At 42.4% G+C, this 19,103-nt stretch overlaps 2 protein-coding genes across 2 annotated transcripts in view; both read right to left on the bottom strand.

Moving 5' to 3' along the window:
- The window catches only part of LOC121519176 (zona pellucida-like domain-containing protein 1), a 30,363-nt gene extending 21,186 nt beyond the window's left edge, over positions 1-9,177 (bottom strand). The window contains 6 exon segments of the mRNA XM_041802003.1: positions 6,466-6,534; positions 8,345-8,529; positions 8,626-8,707; positions 8,709-8,841; positions 9,070-9,096; positions 9,099-9,177. Of these exon segments, the coding sequence (XP_041657937.1) occupies positions 6,466-6,534; positions 8,345-8,529; positions 8,626-8,707; positions 8,709-8,841; positions 9,070-9,096; positions 9,099-9,177 (575 nt within the window).
- Positions 9,178-14,972: 5,795 nt separating this feature from the next.
- The window catches only part of zpld1a (zona pellucida-like domain containing 1a), a 52,222-nt gene continuing 48,091 nt past the window's right edge, over positions 14,973-19,103 (bottom strand). The window contains 2 exon segments of the mRNA XM_041801371.1: positions 14,973-15,919; positions 17,574-17,603. Of these exon segments, the coding sequence (XP_041657305.1) occupies positions 15,744-15,919; positions 17,574-17,603 (206 nt within the window). The 3' untranslated portion in view covers positions 14,973-15,743.

The following is a 19,103-nucleotide window of genomic DNA, read 5'->3' on the forward strand; positions in this document are numbered from 1 at the left end:
TTTTTTTATATATCATGTGCGATGCAGTGTATCGCCATCTTTGATTTTAGAGAAGTCCCTCTTGATGATCTGTCGGCGCTTTGCCTGAAGCTGTGTGGTTGCGCCATGCCTCAGTTGTGCATGCTGGCGTCTCCCTGTAGACGGGTTTACGGCCTCCGTCCCTCGCTCTGCAGAAGGCTGGTGTGTCTGACTGGATATCCAGAGAGGTTGTGTGTGACTCTGGGTTTGTGTATTGCTGTGTGGCATGTCTCTGCACTGTAATGTGTCTCATGTTTTGCCTGGAAGGCAAAACTGCTGATGAAGTAGTGGGCTGTGGCTCTGCCGCTCTCACACTCTGTTTATTGAGAAATGGCACCTCTGCTTTGGATTCTGAGTAACTATGGATTTTCTAACTCTCTTGAAGGCAAAGCTATGAACGGCGGTAGAAGGCCTTATTGAATCTCCAGCCTCCGCTCTCTGGCCTTATTGCTGTTTGGTCTCCTCCACACTTATTGTCCAGGCTCCATACTTGATGTAAGTGAAAATCAGGGCAGTTAATCAAGTCAAGTCAAGTCAAAACTTTATTTATTCTCGAAAGGACATTGAGGTTTCCCTCATTTCCAATGCCGTCGAGATTACAGACACATTAAAACCACAGCACAATAAAACAAGTACAGTATATAGAACAATCACTGTGAACAACAATCTCATCAGTGACAAGGTAGATAAAATGAAATCAGGTAAAACAGTTGCAGCGAGAAACACAATGGCTAGAAATCAAAGTCCTGAACTCTGAAAGAGAGGGAAGAACATCAATTTTTAGAGATTGTTGGAGGATGTTCCATGAGCTTGGAGCATCAAAGGAAAAAGCTGTTTTACCAAGTTCAGTACATGCTCGAGGAACTTTAAGAAGTAACAGATCAGTAGAGCGAGTTGTATAGCTACCAGCATTCCACTCTAACAAGGTTGAGATATAAGGTGGTAATTTTCCAATGAGGGCCTTAAAGATATAAAAAAAAACAATGTTTGTTGCACCTCTCTTCCAGAGAGTGCCAACCAACCTTCTCATACAAAACACAATGATGAGTTCTGTACCCATCACCAGTAATAAATCAAAGAGCAGAGTGATATACACTGTCCAAAGGCTTTAGAACTGAAGCTGCAGCATGTCTGTAAATCACATCACCATAATCAATGACAGATAACAACACAGCTTCAACAACTCTTTTTCTACAGAATAAAGGAAAGCTGGATTTTTTTCTGTAAAAAAAAACAATCTTTTGTCACATTTTAGTGACAGGGTTGTTTACGTGGTGTTTGAACGTTAAATCCTCATCAATCCATACGCCAAGATATTTATATTCAGTGACTCTTTCAATTCTAGAGCCTTCTATAGTAAACAAATTCAAAGTTTCATGGTCAATGTTTCTGGCTCTGGAGAACAGCATGTACTTTGTTTTTATTACGTTTAAAAGAAGTTTATGATTTAAAAGAGATTCTTGAAGCTCATTAAAAGCAAGTTGCAAATTGTTGATAGCAAGCTGTACCGAGTCTGCAATACAATAAACAATGGTGTCATCGGCGTACAAATGGGCACGGCAACCACTTAAAGAGGACACAATATCATTAATATAAATAGAAAAGAGTACAGGGCCCAAAATGGAACCTTGTGGCACACCCCTATTGATAAACAAGAAGTCTGATTTGGTGTCACCTGATTTAATACACTGACACCTCTCAGACAAATAGTCATGAAACCAGGCACATGCACTTTCAATCAGTCCTATGTTGAACAGTTTACTTAACAGTATGTCATGATCAACTGTATCGAAGGCTTTGGACAGATCTACAAAAACTGCTGCACAGTGTTGCTTCTTGTCCAGTGCTGATATGATATGATTTGTGACTAATGTAATGGCTGAAATTGTGCTATGATTTGTTCTGAAACCAGACTGGTGTGAGCTAAGTACAGAGTAGGTTGAAAGAAATGACTTTAGTTGATTGTTTACCAGAGATTCCATCACTTTTGCTAAACAGGGCAATTTGGAGATAGGGCGATAATTGTTCATGTCATCTCTTGAACCTCCTTTATGCAGGGGAATTACATGTGCAGATTTCCATAAGGTAGGAAAACTTCCTGTTGTCAGGGACAAATTAAATACATGTCTTAATGGCTCAGCAATAATTGGAGCAGCCAATTTTAGAAAGAAGGAATCCAATTGGTCTTCCCCAGTGGAACTCCTGGGGTCTAAGGCTTGCAGTGCATTCAGAACCTCAGCATAATAGAAGGGGCGGAAGGAAAAACAAGAAGTGTGGCCCCCAGCATTCAAACAACCAACATCGACTGACGAGAGGCCAGGATATTCTTTTTCAAATAAATATGCAGCATCTGCAAAGTGCTTATTAAAGGCATGGAAAATGTCTGACCTATTAGAAATCACACAGTCATCAGTTCTTATACTAGTGGGCAGTGTATTTGAGGTCTTCCTTTCTTCTAAGTTCACTGCTTTCCAGAACATAGCTGGGTTTGAGTAGGAACTAGTGATTAGAGATAACAAATATTCAGATTTAGCTTTTCTTACAACCGGGTGCATTTATTCCTAAGTTGTCTGAAGGAGACCCAGTGCTGAGGGTCTCCTGAACATCTAGCATGACTCCAGGCCTTATTTCTGTCATTGAACAAAGTTGACAGCTCATTTGAGAACCAGGGAAAAGTTCTGTCCTTAATTTGGAGCCTTTTAAAAGGGGCATGTTTATCAATACATGAGATAAAAATATCTGTAAAAAATTGCAGGGCCACCTGATCATCAGAAATCTCTGCTGTAAAGTTAATAAAGTCATTTTCTACATTGTCCAAAAAATGTTGCTCATTAAAGAGCCTAAAATTTCTCTTTAAAACTGTTCGTGAATTTGTTTTTTTCAATCTGGCATTTCTAACACAAGCTGTAGGGCAGTGATCACTTATTCCCAGCTCAAAAACTCCACTGCCCACAATTTTGTCAACTTTATTTGAAGACACTAGGTCGATCAAAGTAGATTTTGAACTGTCTTTTAGATTGGGTCTAGTGGGCTCAGTTATGATCTGAGTTAAGTTCAGGTTAAAGCAACATTCCTTTAATTTATCTGATGTGTTGTTCAGCCAGTTCAAATTAAAATCACCCATAACAAGCATTTCAGAATCCTCATACATTGAAATTAAATTTGCTAGTGAGTCCATTACCACCAGTGGAGATGGCCCCAACTGGATTTGTAGGGCAATAAATTCAAAACATTTAGGTTGGGTGATTGAATCTAAAACAGACACTAACAAACCAGATTTTGCATAGACTGCTACTCCACCTCCTCTCCCAGCTCGATCCACTCTAAACAGAGTGTAGCCTTCTAAAGCTACATCATAGTCTTTAGTGCTTTTTTTAACCACGTTTCACTCAAAACTAAAATGTCAGGATTCGTTTGTAGCACTAAAACATTGACATAATCTAATTTATGGATTAGACTCCTGATGTTTAAGTGGATTAATCCTAGGCCATTTCTGCTTTTGAAGGTTTTTGGATCAAGTGGGGGTCTCGGAGAAGAAACAGGAGCAGCAGTATTAGGCTGTATGGGAATCATAACCAGGTTTGAGGTGGTGACATAAGGAGTGAGGCGGCCGGGGGTATTTTTAAGTGTGTGATTTACTGACCTGGGTCTCTTTCTGATCAGAACTGGAATATTTATGTGCTCAGAGCATACAGTTTTCTGATTATGTTGTATATTGTGGGACTTTGACCTAAAGTTTGTAATTAGTATTATGGGACTTACCCCATGTCAGAGGGTGAAGGCTTTACAGGAGTGGAGTGTGAGTTCAATGTTCATGGAAAGAAGTTTAGATCCTGCATGGTTTGGATGGAGGCGATCATGTTTGAAAAGTTCAGTGCGGTTATAGAAAGAGATGAAGTTATCCACATATGGGATACCCCTGCTGGAGCAGTACCCTTTCAGCCAGATGTGGAGCTGCCTCAGTCTGCTGAACTTGACGTCACCGAAGCAAGGGGAGGGCAGAGGGCCAGAGACGATGCACTGTTTATTTGTGTCAAGGATGCTGTCAATGATGTGGATAAAATCCTCCTTAAGTTTCTCCGACTGTTGCATCCTGAGATCGTGTGTGCCAGCATGCACCACAACAGATGAGACGTGCGAGTAGTGACGTAGTAGCCGGAGGGCGGAGTTATTGACGTCGTTGACGAGGGCACCTGGAAGGCAGTTGATGAGACACCTGTTGATCCGAACGTGACGAACCATAGACGACCCGACCACCAGAACTGCTGGAGAGTTTGATGGATTTTCTTCACCCACTGTTCCGGTGTTAGCTCCAGGCTGAACACCAGAGGACGAGGAGACCGGGGGAGCCCGAGGCTCTGACCCACACTCCGCTGCCGGGTGCGAGTAAGCAGCGGCAGGAGGAGAGCTGTTTCGATGGATCCCCTGTAGATCCGGAGGTGGATTGAGGCGATCTGGTGGAGCGGGGTGCCGCGGTTTTGGTCGCGGAGCTGGTGTGAAAAGCGGTGTGGAGCGGTAAACTCTGCCATGGGAGGAGTGCTCAGGTGTGCCTCGCGGCCGGGCTGCTGGATGAGACGGGGAGCACCGCAGCCCGCTGGACGGCGGAGGTGATGAGGGGTCCCGGTGTAGAAGAGGGAAATGCTTTCGGCTTAGCTCCTAGCCGTATCCAACCATCCCCGGGTTCAGCGTCGGGTGGAGGGGCACCGGGGGCAGACAGGTGAGCCGTGGCAGACTCTGGTGGTGCATCAGCCTCAGACACAGAGTCAGGAACAGGTCCTTTTGGACAACTTGCGCTGGTTTGCGCTGGACCGAAGGTGATTGTGTCTGTAAGCATCTCAGCTTCTTGAATTCGATAAAGATTGGATATTCTTTGCTCGAGCTCTGCAATTTTGTCGGTCAAGAGGACACAGCTGACACAGTCGGAGTGAGGGGTAAGTGGTCCCATGTTTATTCCGACTTGTAGTGGAAGTTTCCTCAACTCAGTATGAGAACCGGAGGCTTGAGTCCGGCGTTGTGAGCCAGCGTGTTTCACTGCAAAACTTTCCAAGTACACTCTCGATCGTTAACAGTCTTTCGAATTATTGGAGGGTAACAACTAAAACAAACAGTGTATCAAAAGGTAAAACAGGCTTAAAACTGGATAAAATCAAGGTTTAAGAGAGCGTTGTCCGTGGTGATACAAGTTGGCGTCTGACGTCATCACTCAAAAACCATTAATATTTCATGGTGTCACTGAATTTTTCAACCGTCCTGTGTTGCTTCTTTGTTTTATTCCTTTCATTTGGTTTGGGATTGTTATTTCCATTCATTTAATCCTGTGGGTTTGTGTTTAAATCAGGGGTGGGAAAAGTTCACAACTATTGTACTCAAGCAAAAGTCCGGCTACTCTGCTTTAAATGCACTCAAAGTAAAAGTACCAGCCAATAAATCCATTCAAGTAAAAGTAAGAAGTATGAAAACAGAAGTTTACTTAAAGTGATGAGTAGTTCCTAGGGCTGAATATTTTGGGACAATAATTAAAATGAAAATTTTTTTTCGATTTTGCATTTGTGATTTTGAAAATACTTTTTAAGCTCTTCATTTTATGCATTTTTCAACAAACACAAGCAATAAATCTCAGTAAATGAAAACCAACCTGAGATCTGACACACATAAACTGTTCTTTCCTGTATGAACTAGGCCTGTATGTGAGGATGGGACAACACATAAATTAACTGATTTATTCAACTTATCATGAAAACTAGAGCTGAACAATCTAGAAAAAGAAAAAAGGCTATTCTGACATATATTACAGATACAATGTGTGTTGCCATAAGGAAGGAAAAGCAAAATTTTCTGTCATTGTCGTTTTTTCATTAGAAAACCTTTACAGAAAAAACTTTTTTTTTTTTTGCAGAATGTTAAAAAATGTAATGCTTCAGCATGGCTTCACAGGAGAAGACTCCAGGTCCTGAACTGGTCTGCCTGCAGTCCAGACCTTTCACCAATGGAAAACATTGGAACATCAGAAAAGGGAGCATCAAGAAATGAAGACCCAGGACTGGTGGGAAGCAAGAATCCTACATCAGACAAGAATGGGACAACATTCCTCTCCAAAAATTCCAGCATTTGGCCTCCTCACTTCCCAGACGTTTACAGACTGTTATTAAAGAAGAGGGGATGCTACACAATGGTTGATATGGCCCTGTCCCTACGTTTTTGAGCTGTGTTGCTACAATCAAATTAAAAGATCTAATACTGTTGATGAAATGGAAATGCCTGGGTAAACATCTGATGTTTGATGTTCTTTGGAAAAAAGAAAAAAGGCTGTAGAGATTTTCAAATCATTGCATTCTGTTGGTAAAATTTAGCACAGCGACCCAACTTTTTTGGTATTGGGGTTTTAAAAAAGAAGTTGATGTCAAAAGGGTTAAGGTAAAGTTAAACTGTGAGTGTGTTTGAGAGTGAGAGAGGTCCATGCTCAGAGTGCTGTTAAAGCTCCCATTGTTGTCTCTCACTGCAGTAGAAGATGCCAAACTGTACAGGACAGGCAGCAACATCAGACAGGACAGGCAGCAACATCAGAAAGGACAGGCAGCGACATCAGACAGGACAGACAGCGACATCAGACAGGACAGTCAGCGACATCAGACAGGACAGTAAGCGACATCAGACAGGACAGGCAGCGACATCAGACAGGACAGACAGCGACATCAGACAGGACAGTAAGCGACATCAGACAGGACAGACAGCGACATCAGACAGGACAGGCAGCAACATCAGACAGGACAGGCAGCGACATCAGACAGGACAGGCAGCAACATCAGACAGGACAGGCAGCGACATCAGACAGGACAGGCAGCGACATCAGACAGGACAGGCAGCGACATCAGACAGGACAGGCAGCGACATCAGACAGGACAGGCAGCGACATCAGACAGGACAGACAGCGACATCAGACAGGACAGGCAGCAACATCAGACAGGACAGTCAGCGACATCAGACAGGACAGTAAGCGACATCAGACAGGACAGACAGCAACATCAGACAGGACAGGCAGCGACATCAGACAGGACAGTAAGCGACATCAGACAGGACAGGCAGCAACATCAGACAGGACAGACAGCAACATCAGACAGGACAGGCAGCGACATCAGACAGGACAGACAGCGACATCAGACAGGACAGGCAGCGACATCAGACAGGACAGGCAGCAACATCAGACAGGACAGGCAGCGACATCAGACAGGACAGACAGCGACATCAGACAGGACAGGCAGCAACATCAGACAGGACAGGCAGCGACATCAGACAGGACAGACAGCGACATCAGACAGGACAGTAAGCGACATCAGACAGGACAGACAGCGACATCAGACAGGACAGTAAGCGACATCAGACAGGACAGACAGCGACATCAGACAGGACAGGCAGCAACATCAGACAGGACAGTAAGCGACATCAGACAGGACAGACAGCAACATCAGACAGGACAGACAGCGACATCAGACAGGACAGGCAGCGACATCAGACAGGACAGGCAGCGACATCAGACAGGACAGTAAGCGACATCAGACAGGACAGACAGCGACATCAGACAGGACAGGCAGCGACATCAGACAGGACAGGCAGCGACATCAGACAGGACAGTAAGCGACATCAGACAGGACAGACAGCGACATCAGACAGGACAGTAAGCGACATCAGACAGGACAGGCAGCAACATCAGACAGGACAGGCAGCAACATCAGACAGGACAGTCAGCAACATCAGACAGGACAGACAGCAACATCAGACAGGACAGGCAGTAACAATCTTTGGTTTTTGCTTTTGCAGATTATGTATCTTTTTTCTCTATTTCTACAAACAACACTGTTTGGTTAGAAAGCCATTTAAGCTCTTCAGTGCTACAGAAAACTAAATTTCGTTGAATATTTTTCTTTGATTTAAATTTACCATTGATCTTTTGATATAAAAAGTCAGTATACGCTTTTAAGTCAGATATTGTGTGGTGTTGTTATTGCCTTGGATGTATGTGAAATGAAAGAGTAATACACTTTCTTTTCATTAATCTGCTTGTTCTTTTCTCACTGTATTGCTTTCTTAACATGATTTGAGTATCAAATCTTCAAGTCCTCACGAGTTTACTTTAAAGCCTTTTTTTCATATAATCTTCTAGAAATTAAGCCAAATTTGATTCCAGATTGAAATGCTTTAGAACTGAATGGTTTTTAAGGAAAGACGTGTTGCCCAAAGCTCAACAGTTTTTGATGACACTGGGTGTAGAATGGTCAGAGACACTCTCTCAACATGTCCAGGAATGAACAGTACAAAGTCAACCTCTTACACTTCCACCTGGGTGTTGTTGATGAAATACTCCAGAGGGTAAGCACAGGAATAGTAATATTTGAGCTCAGTGTTGTAGGTGACCACCCCTGTGGTTGAATTATGGGAGCGCACCTCACCACTGATGTTAATGGCCTGGATGTTGGAGAAGTTGGCAAAGATCCCTGTGCCAGCTGCACTGGTGGTCTGAAGGGAACATGTTACCATAAAAAGAAAAAAGGATGTTGTAGAGAAATAATGTGGATTGTACACAGCTTTACTGCTCCTCAGAGCTCTACTGACCAGGAAGGTACTGCCACAAGCATCAGTCATGTTGATGGGGAAGGTGAACCTGACAGCAGGCGGGATGACAAACTCATCCAGCTTTACACTCTGACTTGTCAAACATGTGGTTGAGGATGAGCGGTGACTCGTTGTAGCCAGAGTAGACCACAGGACAGATTTGTATCACTAGGCTGATTGACTTTGTACCACAATCAACAGAGATGTCGGTGTGCTCTGTAAGAGAGGAGGGACTGAACCCAGAAATCTTCATCTGCAAACTACAAAACCTGAGGAACAATTCTACTGATTTTTTCATAGATGTATCTTCCTATTTTGCTGTTTAAACCCGTTTAATTTCATTTAGTCCCTTTTGACATTCTGTATCTAAAAGCATCATGTATGACTGGCAGAAAAAGCTAAAGCTCTGATAGAAACACTTTGTAAAGCAGAGGGATACCATACCTGGACGGTGATTGTCATTTTGACATTTAACTGACTGCATTTGGCCACCATGGATGCCAGGAAGATGTAGCTAAGAAGATCCAACGTTTGCTTTCTTGGTGTCAGCATGTCTCTGAAGGCAGAAGAAAATCATCAGCATAAAGAGACGTGGTAATATTTCTGTTACCTCATAAACTGACCCACAGCCCTTTCTCCTCCCTGTTTGTCTCCAGCATTAAACCAGATGTAGAGAGCAGTATATTCTTATAAAGCTATGACTCTCCTCTGGGATTGGTCAGAAACCAGGTCAGTGTTGTTTGAGGTTCCCACCTTAATTTCAGTCTAAAGAAACAATTCTTTGGCACAGGGAGGGCCACAGTCCAAGCCCTCAGGAGATCTGAGTAACCCTACACAGCAGGGGTCTTAATGAGGGACCAGAAACAATGACCCGCCTCTTTGTCTTTAAGAATGCTAACACAGGACTCCAAGTTAAAGCCCTGGGGATTTATACACACTTTGGATATCCTCTAAATGGGCAAGTCCATATACAATAGTAACAGTTATGTCATGATAATGACCAGGAAATGATCCCAGAGACAGTCCCATGTCCCTGAGGAACATTGACTTCTTCCAAATGCCGTTAGAGGGTTAAAGGACTCAGGGTTAGCAGTCACGAGGCTTAGAAATCAGAGCAGTCAGGCTAGTGGTAGGCTACGAATCCAAGTTCTTTAGCCGATGCAGGCTTAAATAAAGATCGGCTGCTCGCTGACCAGAGGGTTTGGCTGAAGTCCAAGAGACTAGATTATTTCTTCTCAAAAAATAGCCAAATCTTCTGTGCCAATGCCAAACAGCTGAGGGAACAACCCACATTCTCAGCTCTGCTGCTCATCCCACAAATGCATGTTCTTAACAAATGTGGCCCCATTTTAAAGGAAATAAACAGACATAAAACAGCAGCTACAAACAGATTAACCAATCACAAGTCCCAGACAGCAAGTCATCAGTCCAAACATCTACAACCTTAAGAGGCTGCAAATAAACTTCTTTTTAAGATGGCCAATCAGAAGCTCAGAAGGTATTTGTAAGATGATACAGACTTAACTGGACTGGAAAAATCCACAGCACATGTTCTGAGCCCCCTGCTGGACACCCTACTGACTATGACTATCTCCCACAACAGTGAGCCTGAGTGCAGGCAGGAGGTGGATCAGCTGGGGGCTTGGTGTACCCCCCCCCCCCCCCCCCCGCCCAATTTGAGGAGCAGCTGTAGAGGTGGTCTCCAGCATCGCACCTTAACAACTCAACCACCGTAATCAAGAAGGCCTGTGAATGTCTGTTCTTCCTGAGTAGCTGAAGCATGCTGACCCGTGCAGCTCGCATCATTCTGCAGGTGTGGGGTGGTCGTCTTCACCTCCTGCATGGCATGGCATCTATTCTGCAGCAGACAGGAAGTCACTCCAGCGGGTGGTGAAGTCTTTGCACAGAGGATCAATGGCAGCAACTTTTCCCAACATTTACACCTAAAGGTTTAAGACTAGGCCGCACACATCATGAAGGACCCAAAACACCCTGCAAACAGACTGCCCCCCCCTTCAGGAAGGCGACTGCAGGATCAGGGCCAGGACCAGCAGGCTCTTGAACGGCTTCTTCCCTGCACTGCTTAAAAAGGAATAATCTTGAATCTTGCTGCTTTCTCGGACTGTTTATCCTAATAACTCATGACTGTAACAGTTATTAACAGACCTGTCTTTAATTCATTTAATTCACTTCTTATTTTACATGTAAAGGTCGAGCATTTTTATTTAGTGCTTAAACAGTTGCATTTTAAATTGTATTTACTTGTATGTGTACTTGTTAGCGTGCCTATTCTAGACATGATAAATACTTCTATCAGGCTTCTTAGCTAACTATAGACCCATATCTAATCTTCGTTTTATTTCGAAGATCCTTGAGTAGGTGGTGCCCAATCAGATAAGTGACTTTCTTCATTATAACAGTCTCTGTGAAGACTTCCAGTCAGGATTTAGAGCCCACCATACCTGAAACAGCTTTTGTTAAGGTGATTACTGTTAGCCTCTGACTGAGCTCTTCTGTCTGTCTGTTTTATTAGATCTGAGTGCTGCTTTTCATACTGACCTTTATATCCTTACAGAGAATTACAGCAGTAGCATTAAGCTGGTTTAAATCCCCTTCTCAGATAGATCTCAGTTATAATCAGTTATCAGTTATTTAAACTAGAAGCATGCCTTAAAGACATTAAGACCTGGATGACCAGAACTTTCCTGCTTCTTTACACAGACCAGACTGAGGTTGGGTCCAAACACCGCTGAGAAGCTTTGCTAAGAATGTGACTGCCTGAGACGGCATCGGCCTAACATCCAGCTCCACCGTGAGAAATGAACGCTGCAACAAGTGTACTGACCAGAACCAGGAAAAGAGATCAGATCACTCCTGTCTGAGCTTCTCTGCATTGGCTCCCTATAAAATCTAGAACAGAATAGGATATACACTTTTTTCATCTCACTTACAAAGTTCTTCATGGTCAGGCACCAACCTATCTTAGAGAGCTCATAGTGGCCTATCATCCAGAAAGTCCAGGTGTAAGGTGCAGTATTAAATTTAAAATAATACGGCACAATGATTGTAAAGCAAAGTAGCACATGACACATACAGTGGATCGGTACAAAGAGACTGCATCTTTACTGTGAAAGTAAAGCCATAACAGGTTTCTAACGTGAGGTAAAAATGTCTTTTTGGAGTCTTAATAGGTAAGTGATTTGTTCCATTTGATAGATATCCCAGACATCCATATGTTATAAGTGGGTGGGTCTGGTTTCATCCATCGTATGGTTATACACTTCAGGGCTGTTGTAAATAGTATGTTTAACAAGTATTTTTTGGATCTCCCATTCAGACCCCCAGGTGTGACCCCTAGCAGTGCTACTCTGGGATCCTGTGGAATGTCCTGTTGAAAAATTTCCTTTAATGCATCAAATATCTCCCTCCAAAACAGACAGAGTCTAGGACATGTCCAAAATATATGAGTGTAATTGGCAACGTATACTCCACAGTTTCTCCAACAGGAGCTGGACTGTGACTGAAACATTTTAATCAGGACTGGCTCAGACCTGAACCAGTCCTTAGTTAGTCTGCTGTAGTCTCTAAACTTTCCTCTTTGATAAAGCTTTAGTCAAGACTGCCTCAGACCTGGACCAGTCCTTAGTTAGGGTGCTGTAGTCTCTAAACTTTCCTCTTTGATAAAGCTTTAGTCAGGACTGGCTCAGACCTGGACCAGTCCTTAGTAAGTCTGCTGTAGTCTCTAAACTTTCCTCTTTGATAAAGCTTTAGTCAGGACTGGCTTAGACCTGGACCAGTCCTTAGTTAGTCTGCTGTAGTCTCTAAACTTTCCTCTTTGATAAAGCTTTAGTCAGGACTGGCTTAGACCTGGACCAGTCCTTAGTTAGTCTGCTGTAGTCTCTAAACTTTCCTCTTTGATAAAGCTTTAGTCAGGACTGGCTTAGACCTGGACCAGTCCTTAGTTAGTCTGCTGTAGTCTCTAAACTTTCCTCTTTGATAAAGCTTTAGTCAGGACTGGCTCAGAACTGGACCAGTCCTTAGTAAGTCTGCTGTAGTCTCTAAACTTTCCTCTTTGATAAAGCTTTAGTCAGGACTGGCTTAGACCTGGACCAGTCCTTAGTTAGTCTGCTGTAGTCTCTAAACTTTCCTCTTTGATAAAGCTTTAGTCAGGACTGGCTCAGAACTGGACCAGTCCTTAGTTAGTCTGCTGTAGTCTCTAAACTTTCCTCTTTGATAAAGCTTTAGTCAGGACTGGCTTAGACCTGGACCAGTCCTTAGTTAGGGTGCTGTAGTCTCCAAACTCCTCTTTGATAAAGCTCTAGTCAGGACTGGCTCAGACCTGGACCAGTTCTTAGTTTGTGTCGCCACTTTAACCCTTTAAAACCTGAAAACACACAAAAAAATACAAATAAAATTCTGATTCCTGATTTTATTGCATATTTATCACACCTAAATATTTCGGATTATCAAACAATTTTTTATATTTCACAAAGACAACCCAAGTAAATAGAAAATGCAGTGTTTAAATGGTGATTTTATTTATCAAGGTGAAAAAAATCCAAACCTATCTGGCCCCGTGTAAAAAAGTAATTGCCCCCCTTGTTAAATCATGCGTTAACTGTGATTAACCACAGTTCTTGATAAGCTGAGTTCAGTTTCACTGGCCACACCCAGGCCTGATTACCTCCAGATTCGTTGAATGTAGAAATCAATGAAATAGAAGCTGTCAGATAAAGTGAAGTAGGCTACAAGATCTCAGAAAGAAACGCATCACGCCACCATCCAAAGAAATTCAAGAACAAATGAGAAAGTGATTGAAATCTATCAGTCTGGAAAAGGTTACAAAGACATTTCCAAGGCTTTGGGACTCCAGTGAACCACGGTCAGAGCCATTATCCACAAATGGAGAAAACTGGGAACAGTGGTGAACCTTCCCAGGAGTGGTCGGCCAACCAAAATGAATCCAAGAGTGCAGTGACAACTCATCCAGGAGGTCACAGAAGAACCCAGAACCACATCCAAAGACCTGCAGGCCTCAATGGCCTCAGTTAAGGTCAGAGTTCATGACTCAACCATCAGAAAGACACTGGGCAACAATGGCATCATGGGAGAGTTCCAAGGCCAAAACCACTGCTGACAAAAAAGAACACAAAGGCTCATCTCACATTTGACTAAAAACATCCTGATGATCCCCAAGACTTCCGGAGAAATATTCTGAGGACTGACCAGACAGAAGTGGAACTTTCTGGAAGGTGTGTGTCCTGTTACATCTGGAGTGAAAATAACATCTAAAAATAACACAGCATTTGATTGAAAGAACATCATGCCAACAGTCAAACATGGTGGTGGCAGTGTGATGGTCTGGGGCTGCTTTGCTGCTTCAGGACCTGGACCACTTGCTGTGATTGATGGAACCATGAATTCTGCTGTCTGCCAGAAAATCCTGAAGGCCAACGTCCGGCCATCAGTTCATGACCTCAAACTCAAGCACTCTTGGGTTACGCAGCAGAACAACGACCTGAAACACACCACCTCATTCAGAGGTGGACTTGCTTGAGAGTGGCCAAGTCAAAGTCTGGACTTAAATCCAACTGAGATGCTGTGGTGTGACCTTAAATGGGCAGTTCATGCTGGAAAACCCTCCAATATGGCTGAGTTAAAACAATTCTGAGAAGAAGAGTGGGACAACATTCCTCCACAGTGATGAGAAAGACTCATCAGCAGTTATCACAAACGCTTGATTTCAGTTACTGCTGCCAAGGATGGAACAACCAGTTATTAGGTTCAGGGGGTGATTACGTTTTCACACAGGGACAGGTTTGGATTTTTATTCCCTTAATAAATAAAATCATCATTCAAAAACTGCATTTTCTATTTACTTAGGTTGTCTTTGTGAAATATTAAAATTTGTTTGATGATCCAAAATATTTAAGTCATTGTCCAACATCACTGTGTGACCTCACAAATGCTCCTCTGGAAGAATGGTCAAACATTCCCATAAACACACTCCTAAACCTTGTGGAAAGTCTTCCCAGAAGAGTTGAAGCTGTTATAGCTGCAAAGGGTGGACCCATGTCATATTAAACCCTATGGATTAAGAATGGGATGTCACTTAAGTTCATATGAGCGTCAAGGCAGGTGAGCCAATACTTTTGGCAGTATAGTGTATTTCCTTTACCTGTTTTAGTCATTTTCACCACATTAATATTTTATTTCTGAGTAGATAGATGAGTTTATGGTGCTTTTCCTGACTGCTGTTGCCGTGACTCTGTTCATCTGAATTTCTGAGGATGTTGATTGTGTGTGAAGACAAATATGACACCGGTGGAGTTTAAAGTACCGTCTGTGTAATATGCACAACTGTACACCATGTCTACATTTAGAAGACAGATCTGTAATGCCACTTTAAGATAAAATACATTTCAGGAAAGTTATACACAATTACATTTTGTACATTTACAGCTGAAACTGAAACAAGTTTTATTGTTGCCTCATTGCATCAAAGACTTCAAGTGAATGAGTGTCCTACATTTCCTACAGCTACATCACATCTATGAATAGATTACTCATTACACTACTCTTCCAAAAATAAGAAGCAATATTAATAAATTATATATTTACCCAGTATTTTTATAATGTCTAGTCTCATGACAAGAAAGCTTCAGGCTAAGGACCCTGGCCTGAGGCTTTAAGAGTTCAATGAATCACTTTTAATTGAACGAATGCGATGGTCTCTCACCCGCTCAGGCTAGTGCTCTTACAGTTCAGCCTGGCTTTATAAGCAGATGTAGCGCTGCGAGCCATGTTACTGAGCCTCGGCTCTGCAAATAGAAGCTGAATAGCTGAGGTATTGAATGAAGTCGTCAGAGTCCAGTCTATGTGGGTTAAAGCATCGTTACAATTGATCACCTTTGCCTGCACAGAGCTTAAACACAAAATATCAAAAAAACATTTTATTTCCCCATCTTTTCTATGCTCATACACCTGGTAACAGTTTTCTAATTCAACATTTCGACTTGGTTTCTGTAGAATACTGCCTGTGCAGACATCATGAGTCCCATCTGTCCCGGTGTTAGCATGGTCACACAGGAAGGAGTGTCTGTGGTTGGTTGATGAGCTCAGTTGAAGGCTGGGTTACGGATGCCTGGCACGGTGCTGACAGGAATGCCCTTGCCTTTGAGGAGTGTGAGGGAGAAGATGAAGAAGCAAACGCTCATCACACCCAGGATGATGATGCCTGAGATGAGTGCACTGGTTATTGTGTTCATCTGAAACGCCGGAGCTTTCAAGTTGGCTGAGGCAGCACAAACACAAAACACAGTCAGCCATCATCCAATCAAAATTGAACAACCTCTCTCATAGGACAACAGGCAAATGTCCAATTCTGAGAAAACTCACAGAACTGTTATAACACTCTCAGTATGTTTACATGCACTCTAGAAAAAGTCAAATATTCTGTTCCCCTAAAACTGGAGCCTTTAAATGCCTGTAAACATGTGAGCTTCATTAGTATCACTCTAAATAGAATGTCCAGAATGTAGACAGATATATAATGTGGTAAAATAGCTCTAGATATTTTGGTCTTGGGGGTCGCCAGATGCATTTTAAACAATAAAGACTATTTTTAGATCATTTCAAAATGTATAATTTAGCAAGACAGCTGGGATAGGCTCCACCCCCTGAGACCTCAAACGAGATAAGCTGTACAGAAAATGGATTTAGCCATTTTTATAAGAATAAATGCATAAAATATGTTAAATGTAATAAAAACATGGTGAGATGTATGCTGTAATCAAAGTTTAAAAGATCTGAACATGTGAGTCTGCATATATTAGACTGTTCTTAAATGTGCATGGCTGAGTTCAATGATACTCCAACCCCCTCAGCTTCAGTGGGGGTCCCCGCTCTCTGCTTATTTTGGGGGTTGTGGGCCAAAAAGTTTGAGAACTCCTGCATTACACAAGATTACAATGAAGTTCTCCCATCCCCACTGCATCTCAGAGGAGAGTCAGTTTACTCATTAATATTAATTCAGACACTGTGATCTCTGTATTCACCATCTAAATGATCACTAAAAATGAAAATGTGTTCCTTAGGTTTGCTTTGTAGTCAGAATCATTTAACTTTTATTGTTAAAATTGGGGATTGCTGTGCATTTAAATTTGCCATGACTTAAATGTAATGCATTATCATTGTTACAATAATATCCAGACATTCATATTACTCAATGTCACAGTTTGTGCAATGGTAGGGCCAGCTTACAGCTGGCCAGCGGACCTGGGGGTGGGGCTAACTCACCACATGATATCATGAAGGGAAAATCTGAGAATGGCTTGTTTCAGCACACATTTTCTGAAAGGTGTGGGGGGGTTCTGGTTCTTGAGGGGATTGTGGACAGGCCAGGGGCACATATTTTTGTTAGAAAAGCCTGAAAAAATGAACTGTACTTTAAATTTTTTTGTGCATGTAAACATACTGACTGAGACTCTTTCCAGCCTGGGTACAATGGTGCAAAACTGTGGGAGTCCTATCAAACACAATCAGGGGCAAGAGGAATCCCTCATAACATGAAAAAAGTCAGTTCACCTCTTTACTGGTCATAAAAGAAGGAGAAGGAGCTCATGAACTTTTTTCCCACTAAAAGGCCGACAGCATTATGCTAATATATGTTTACATGATTATTGACGCTCTTGGTCGTCCTCAGCAGGTAAACTGCTGGAACTTTCTATTGTCATTCTGTCATATTTATAATAATAAAATCAAGGAATAAAAATAAAATGCAGTATAGGTAAGGTTTCATTGACTGTTACATTGGCCAGGAGTAAAAGGGGATTTAAACCCCCTATCCTACATCAGAATACCTTCAGGTGTTCATATTTCTACAGGGTTTCTGTTTAAAGGACACGGTTAGAGACTGAAGCATGAGAGGTAAGGATGTGAAAGCTTACCAAGCTGGGAATTGTTGGTTGGTGTTTCTTCTGTGGAAAGAAGAAGGAAATCAAAGGTTAATCTAACAATGATGATACTAATGATACTAATGATACTAAGCAGAAAGACAGCTGTGAAATGTTGAGTCTGTCTTTCAGTTTCTCTACAGGAAATTGGACTCTGATTAAATGGACGTTCCTTCAGCTGCTTTAAAAACTTGGGGAACCATCAGATCCAGTCCAGACCAAAGATTTGTGATGTAAAGAGACCATGTCAGAACGCTGCAGGGGACAGATTCAGCTAGAATCAGGTTTCCTAGAGAAGCTTCTCAAGATTCAGCTTATCAAACTGCCCACAGCTTGGTTTAGATCTTAAAAGGCCAATCAGCACCTCAAAGCCCAGAGAATGTCCCCAGGTCTGTAAAATGGGATATACAGTTGTGCTCGAAGTTATTCATTATCACACCAATGTATTTGCTCTTTTTAAATCCTCATGACAAGTTGAATCACCCAAACAGCCCTGATCAAAAGTACACATACGCTTTATGTTTTGGCCTGATAAGATGCACACAAGTTGACAAAAATAGGTTTAAATGGCTTGTAACAGTTACTGTCCACATCTGTCACATGTCTGCATGTAGCCTAGTTAGTGTCTGTGTCTAAAAAGCCAGTGAGTCTCTGGGCTCTTGACAGACCCCTGCACATTTCCTCTGGTGCTGCACTGACTTTGCTGGATTCTGAGCCATGGGGAAAGCAAAAGAACTGGGAAAGGACCTGCAAGAGAAGGTAGTTGAACCTCATAAAACAGGAAAGGGATATAAAAAGATATCCAAACATTTGAGAATGCAAAACAGTAGAGTTCAAACTCCGATAAAGAAGTTGAAAATAAGAGGTTCTGTTGATACCAAGCCACGGTCAGGTAGATGAACACAAAATTTCAGCCACAAATGCCAGGAAAATTGTTCGGGATGCAAAGAAAAGCCACAAATAATTTTAGCTGACATTCTGACTTCTCTACAGAAAAGTGGTGTGGCTGTTTCAAGAAGCACAATAAGAAGAAGCTTGAAGAAAAACGATGGTCAAGGTCACGTTACCAGAAGAAAGCCATTACTACACCAGTGCCACAAAACAGCACCAGAACAAGCCTCAAAGTCATTTGGAGTGATGAGACCAAGACTGACATTTATGGTCGCATCCATAAATGTTGTGTTTGAAGGGGCATCAACAATGCCTATGATGAAAAGGACAGCATCCCTACCGTGAAGCGTGGAGGTGGATCTCTCATGTTTTTGGGCTGTGTGAGCTACACCAGCACAGAGAATTTGAAAAAAAAATTGATGGCAACATGAATGCAACATGTTATCAGAAAATAACGGAGGACAATTTGCACCTGCCTGTCTGGCTACAGCAGAAAAAAGTGAAGGTTCTGGAGTGGCCATCACAGTCTCCTAACCTCAATATCACTGAGCCACTTTGGGGAGATATCAAATGTGCAGTTCATGCAAGACAGACCAAGAATTTACAGGACAGATGTTTTGGCCAAGAAGAATG

This window comes from Cheilinus undulatus, linkage group 12 (genome assembly GCF_018320785.1).
Source record: "Cheilinus undulatus linkage group 12, ASM1832078v1, whole genome shotgun sequence".
In the NCBI taxonomy this organism is placed as follows: Eukaryota; Metazoa; Chordata; class Actinopteri; order Labriformes; family Labridae; genus Cheilinus; species Cheilinus undulatus.